Source organism: Lepus europaeus, chromosome 22, assembly GCF_033115175.1.
Source record: "Lepus europaeus isolate LE1 chromosome 22, mLepTim1.pri, whole genome shotgun sequence".
Lineage (NCBI taxonomy): Eukaryota > Metazoa > Chordata > Mammalia > Lagomorpha > Leporidae > Lepus > Lepus europaeus.
Genome location: NC_084848.1, coordinates 30,827,762 through 30,834,792, shown reverse-complemented (window position 1 = coordinate 30,834,792; position 7,031 = coordinate 30,827,762). Strand labels below are relative to the sequence as shown.

At 45.2% G+C, this 7,031-nt stretch overlaps 1 protein-coding gene across 1 annotated transcript; it reads right to left on the bottom strand.

Annotated features, from left to right (window-relative positions):
- Window positions 1–433: 433 nt before the first annotated feature.
- On the bottom strand, window positions 434–6,598 carry LOC133751434 (disintegrin and metalloproteinase domain-containing protein 20-like). Its single transcript, XM_062181481.1, has 3 exons — window positions 4,405–6,598; window positions 852–979; window positions 434–640 (listed from the first exon to the last, which is right to left on the bottom strand). Exons 1-3 carry the CDS (start codon window positions 6,482–6,484, stop codon window positions 434–436), a joined length of 2,415 nt encoding a protein of 804 aa, XP_062037465.1. The 5' UTR covers window positions 6,485–6,598.
- Window positions 6,599–7,031: the final 433 nt, after the last annotated feature.

Sequence of the window (7,031 nt, the reverse complement as noted above, 5' to 3'; positions counted from 1 at the left end):
CTCGACAACAAAATAAAACAATGCAGTTAAGAGAAAACGACATGAACAAGCTGAAGCAGAAGCACATGTTGTAAGGCAATATGCTGAGAGGACAGCATGTCATTCCCTGTATGCACTGAACCAGAGTCCCAACAAGGGTCTAGAAATGAAGGCCTAGAAACAGGAGGCACCCCATTTTCCAGAACTCCCAAAGATTCATTGAGGTGGTGTGTGCTTCCCATCCCTTACAACTCTGGGCTGTACAGGTATGGAGATCTTGGACTTCAAAGGAGCTCTATATTCACCAGTTGCAAAGTTAAGAGTCATAATGTATTATAAGCTAGTACTGTCATGTGGAAAGTTTGACCTCACCATGTCTTTAAATTAGAAACAAAAGAAGGAACACATAACTGAGAGGGGCAATCAACCCCAATAAAAGGAGGCAAGGCTGCTGTTATAAGATGGGGATACCAGCACATATGAGTAAACCCTGGGCATTCTTCTCAGGAACCTCTTGGTAGTCCTTGACCCAGTGGTAACTATAAATGGATGGAGTCAGAAACCCAGTGTGAGCAGGCTGTGTTGATGAGGTGTTCAGGTTGGTGATAAGCACCTGCACTGTGACACACGGTGACACATAGTAACCATCCAAAGCCATCATCTGAGGGAAAGGGAAATGAGAGTAGATAGCAGAAAAGATACACATTAAGTATGCTTTCATCTCTGCTACCAAACATGGCATAGACGTGATTCATCTCACTAACTTTCCTCCTTTAATGTTCCCCACAAGAAGAGGCACTCAGCAGAATCCTGGAGGAGATGCTGCCAGAGTATGTATGTAAAAGTGGATCAGAGAAGTGCAGATCTCAAACTGCAGAATATCCAAGCATGCACCCAGATCTACCTCCGAAGACGGTCTCATCATCAGCAGAGGGCCTCCAGATGTGAATTCTCAATTCATCACCACTTTCACATCTTCCCCCAGAGCAGTCACCTCCAACTGAGCAAGGAGAGGGTGTGAACATCAGACCATTTCATCCAAACTCAGACAGATCTGCCAAACAATATTTCATTGCCATGTAAAGATGGGTAGCAGGCCAACTAATGGCTGTTTTATACAGTGATCTGCCATCAAAGAGAACCAACAGGCTAGTCCACTGCATTGGTTTTCCATATAGAAAGCCAGGGCGGCCGGTGCTCACTTGGCTAATCCTCCACCTGCAGTGCCAGCACCCCAGGTTCTAGTCCTGGTTGGGGCGCTGGATTCTGTCCATCCCGGTTGCTCCTCTTCCAGTCCAGCTCTCTGCTGTGGCCCAGGAGGGCAGTGGAGGATGGCCCAAATGCTTGTGCCCTGCACCCGCATGGGAGACCAGGACGAAGTACCTGGCTCCTGGCTTCAGATAGGCACAGCATGCCGGCTGTAGCAGCCATTTGGTGGGTGAACCAACGGAAAAGGAAGACCTTTCTCTCTGTCTCTCTATCTCTTACTCTTTAACTATGCCTGTCAAAAAAAGAAAAAAGAAAAGAAAGCCAGGGCTTCAGCAGAAGTCAGCTTAGGAAGAGCCCTGGCAGCTCTGCCAGCCAAGAGTTGGGTCACTGGAAACGGACCTGCCCTGGAGTCAAAGGACTGCAGGACAAAGCCACAGACCTTGTTCTCTCTAAGTCAGCCCAGCTTCTGAAGTAACCACTGCTATTGAGGGGATGGCCAAGTAGGATGAACAACACTGCAGGCAGAACTGTAAACTTCCTGTTAGAGATGCCACCTGCCTTTAACTGGACAGCTCTCCTCCCAGGCCAGCTAGGTAATGGAAGTCAACAGGGTGCCTTCCCAAGGAGGGTCACACCTCACTTAGGGTGTACCCCATGTGAAGACATAGATAGTTCTGGGTCTCATAATTGGCAAAGCCTTAAAGCCCACCTGATTACTATCAGGCCCCTTCTGTCAGGTTCTATTTGCCTCTCAGTCGGAGAACTCATTCGTGTTTACACAGCAGCTTTTTTAGGTCCTCCAATGACGATTCTGTCCTTTGTTCTAGACCCTGTCTAGCCCACTTGGGGACTCATTCCATTGTAATCATAACCTCTACTCTAACATCAATGGCTCTGCTCCCAACCTGTATATATTGATGGTCCTCTTCCCCACTTAATGTTATATGATTATTCAATATTTTCTCTACAAACAAACCCCTCTACCTGCAAGAGACAAGCGGTCCTTCTCCCAGTCTTGGTTGGAATCAGCTTCAAACCACATCCATCAAGCAATCTTCACAAGGGTTCAGAGAACCCCCTCATTTCCTCTCCTTTATGAAATCCTCTCATTACATGGTTAATGCCACTCTTAGGATTATGGGTTGCTGTTCTCACTCTTTTATGCTACCATGTCTGTTTAAATGTCTACAGGAGGTGATAATGAAACGAACCAAGACCTTTACCAACCAGGTGGTCAACCAAATGCTGCTACAGGGATATACTCGGTTCCCCACCCAGGAGACAGCAGCTGGAGACATCACCTCATGCCAGCAGAGAGTACCTTGTCACCCCATGTCAACAAGAAGTAGCTCTAAAGACAGATCACCAGGGGCTGGCGCTGTGGTGCAGCAGGTTAAAGCCCTGGCCTACAGTGCCAACATCCCATATGGGCACGGGTTTGAGTCCTAGCTGCTCTGCTTCAGATCCAGCTCTCTGCTATGGTTTGGGAAAGCAGTAGAAGATGGCCCAAGTCCTTGGGACTCTGTAACCACAGGGGAGATCTGGAAGAAGCTCCTGGCTCCTGGCTCCTGGCTTCAGATCAGCTCATCTCTGGCCATTGCGGTCATTTAGGGAGAGTGAACCAGTGGATGGAAGACACATTCTCTCTCTCTCTCGCTCTCGCTCTCTCTCTCTCTCTCTCTCTGACTCTCTGTAACTCTTTCAAATAAATAAAATAAATATTTTTTTAAAAGATCATTGTCCCTCTACTCCTCCTGGACTTTTGGGGCTAATGTAATCCCACACAACTTCTTGCTTTACAAAAACAAAAGGGGGCAATTTTAGTAAAATGACGCAGTCTTATCTATGGTGCAATCTATACCCCTGGCAACATCCTAGGCTCTAGCCCCCACTGCCATTGCTGGAAGTCAGGTGACCACATGGCTCAACCACAGGTGTCAGCTCCACCCCCACCCTAATGGAATTAGCTGCTGCTACTTCCCTGGCCGCCCCCCAAGCAAAGGTTTAACAAGACCTGTTCCTAAACACATCTCTCTATATATATTATGTTCTCCTTCTCTCTTTTTCCTTCTTTGCCCCTTCCCTCTGGTCTGTCGGGTTTCCCCCATCAATAAACTCTTTCCCTTAAAAAAATATTTCATTGCCAGACTGACCAGGGTGGCAGTGTAGTCCAATTTCCCATCCACACCTCTGACTTTTCTTTTTCACAGCTGTTTGTGTCTAATAAACTCTTTCATTCTAGACTCCAACTCAGTGTCTGCTTCTGGAAACACCAACCACAACAAGGAGGATAAGTACAGAAAACCCCAAGCACCTCTAGGGAAAGTAAAACAGGGGTAGTTTATTGTGTTCATTATAGCACAGGCCATTACAGAACTCCATGTAAAACAGGGGCTGAGATCTCTAAGGAGAGTATGACCAAGCTAGTACTGGAGCATCATGAACTCACAAGAGGAACCTACAGTCAATCCAAACCACAACACCATCACTGAGGGAGTTTGTGGTCAACAGCTGCTAGTAATTCTAAGGAAGAATGTAGGTGGTTCTAACAGTGACCATGAAACTGGTATCTAAACTGATCTGGGTTACCAGGGTAAATGTCTCAGCCAAAAACTATGCTTCCAGAAATGGGAAGAACAAAGGGAAGAAAACTTCCTTCTCAACCCATCTGTCACTCCAGGTTGATTCTTCTGTTCCCTCTTTCAAATACAGCTGTGCCAAACAGAAATGAACTTTGTAAATACACACGCCATAAATTACCCAGTAGAATGAAGATGTGAGAGAATGTTCCATGTGTGCTTTTTCTGGGTCTTTGCTCCAGAAACAATGAGATAATTCTGAGGAAATTGATGTCCAATGTTGCTTACAACACTAAAAAGTAAATAAAAACATGCAGGAATGCCATGCTTTCATATTTATTGCTTATGGTCCTGACATGAGGTAGCAATGTTTTCTGTCTAAACAGTTAGATGTGTCTTGTTTTTCTATTATGAAAAGAAAAGTATAGATTCTCTTAAAAGAAGCATGAGTATGAGCCTCCTCTCCCTCATCCCTCTTCTTTCTTTGCTCACTCATCTTCTGTTTCTGTTTCTGTTTCTGTTTCTTCACTTTCTTCCTCCTCTTTTTCCTTTTTCTCCTTTTCTCCCCTACATAGCAGACAGTAGCAAATTATACATAAATAAATCAAAGGAATAAGGAGTAATAGTAACAACAAACTCAATTTTCTCTTAATTGGCACTGGCAGCTCTTCCACAGCTTTTTCAGGAGCTGGACCGCTGTCCACACTACCTCCATTGCCTTGCAAAGTACAGTTGGGAGGTGCCCATCCAAAGTGACAGTGACAGTGCTGTCTATTGTTGCAGATCCCATGCATGTTGCAATCCTGAGGCTCACAATAACCTCTCAGGATACCCGTACCTATGCATACCTTGCCAATGCATATCTTCTCTGGACCACACACCGTGCCATCTTTCACTCTACCAATATCAGGAATGGACATCCCTAAATGATAATCAGTGCCCCAGCAAGTAGTATTATTGAAATGAAACTGATGCACTGTGATATGTTCTTTCAGTTCCGGAATTTGGTGGACATTTTCACACTGAATTCTCCCACACCTGACATTACGGGGCGAACATTTTATATATGTTGCTTCATCAATATGACAATGACCAAAACGGGTTCCTTGGCTGTTCAGTTCTTGGTAGCAACTGTCAGATGCACCCCTGGCCTCTTGGCCAAAAATCTCCTTACATTGAGTATCATGGTTGTTACACATCTTATCAAAGCAGTAGGAATTGTCACTACAGGAGATGCCATCCTTCACAAATACATCATCTGGACACTCATGCGATGTCCCATTGCACCACTCTGGAAGGTCACATTGATTGACCTGCTGTCTACATAAAGTCCCTGATGGCATGAATTTGCAGTCTTCGCAACAACTTCCAGAAACACAAGCAGCCCCAGGCTTCCGTGTACAGTTCAACAAACAGCAGGGATCTTGTGTACATTCCTGTATAGAACCACAGTCACACTCCTCCTCATTGTCAACCACTCGGTTACCACAGAACCTCAACCTTATGATTCTCCGTGGATTTGCAGGAGTGAAAATACATCCTCCAGTATCCAAAGTATTGTCAAAAAATTGACCATAACTGCAGTTGCTGAATTGGGTTGAGTTCTTTCTCTCAGTATTCATTATGCAAAACTGTTGTTCACACACACACCATTTCTCATCATGCTGCATACCCAAATTATGACCAAGCTCATGGGTCAAAGTAAGCGCGAAAAGGGTAAAGTTTCTATCTTCAAAGACATCGACTCCAGAGTTAAAAGGACTCCGGCATATTCCTTTAATATAGGCAGCACCAACTTTTTCACCATGTAGTTGTTTTATGAAAAGATGTACAGTATCACGCCAAAGACGAGGATCAAAACTCATATGTTTCCAAACAGCAAATCTCTGCAAAACGTTATCTAAGTCGTCTTTCGTGTCTATTTGGTTCATTACATTCCAGATTTCAACCCCAGTCAAAATTACATCAACACTGATTGGGTGATATAAGGTATCCACTATGTTGACAACATGAAATACTTCAGTCTGCACTAGTGTCACATTTCTGTTAGAGTAAACAAATCTATCATTGTCCACAAGCACTCCCAGCTCAACAATCCGATGGTGGGTCCACCAAGGTACATAAGAACGTTGTTTCAGAGTGGAAATATAAGATGACTGTAACTCCAATTGGCGAGCTATAGCCTCTTCTGTTAAACCACATCTCATGTGTGGAGACTCTGTCTCATCGCTGCCTATATGATGTATCAGGTGTTCAAATGCTTTAGAGTGCCTGATGGGTTCAATTTCATACATGAGGTCATTTATCTGTAGCATTCCTCGAAAACCTCCAGAACAGGTGCTGAGGGCAACCAGAGACTCGGGGGCCCCCTCCACGTAACCATGATAGTAACAATCATCAGGGACAAAGGGGTGATCCTCCTGGAGGCCATGCTGCTCTGTGTAGGTGAACACAGGGAGGTGTGTGGAAACCAACAGCCTCTTGACCCTCAGGTGGACAGTGTGCCTCTGGCCCCCAATCCGCAGGCGGTAGGAGAGCCATCCTGGAGCCTTTGCACCTCTATCCCTGCTGGTCACCTTCAAGGGGATCACCACTTCTGGGGAGCTGAAATGCTGGGAGGGCCTGGCCTGGGAGAGGTCGGGAATGGACAGAGATACCCCAAGGCAGAGCAGCAGAAGAGTGATCCTGGTGTGCATCAGGGCCCCACCCACTGCCATTATGGAGCAGATGTTATGGAGACATATGTTCAGGGTTAAAGAGGACAGGGTATGAGGAACTGTTGGTCTGGCTCCTCCCTCTGAGCTGCTCTGGGTCCCAGGTTGAACTTTACGGATCTGTGTCCTAGCAGAGGTGGACCATCAGCGCTGCAGTGCTGAAAGTGAAAATAAAAAGAGGAGCTAGGAAAGGAGGGGTGGGAGTGGGTAGGATGGGTGGAAAAGAGAAAGAAGAAAGTGAGACTAAAATGATTCTTCAATTGGGATCACATTTGAAACAATACAAGGCACTAGATTTGGTCTAAACAATATATATTGGGGGAGGGACATTCCATGGAGTAAAGAAACTGGAAATAGGTGTGTAATGGTCAAATGTGGATGTTGGACACATGAGGATTCACTATATATGGTTTTTTTTTAAACTAAAATCACAACAGATTTTCCATCTTAAAAGACACTGGCATCTGACTAAAATTTCTCTTGCACCCTAAAAATTGCTAGGATCCTGCATGTTCAGCATGTATGTGAAAAACCACTTTATGTTTCTTTA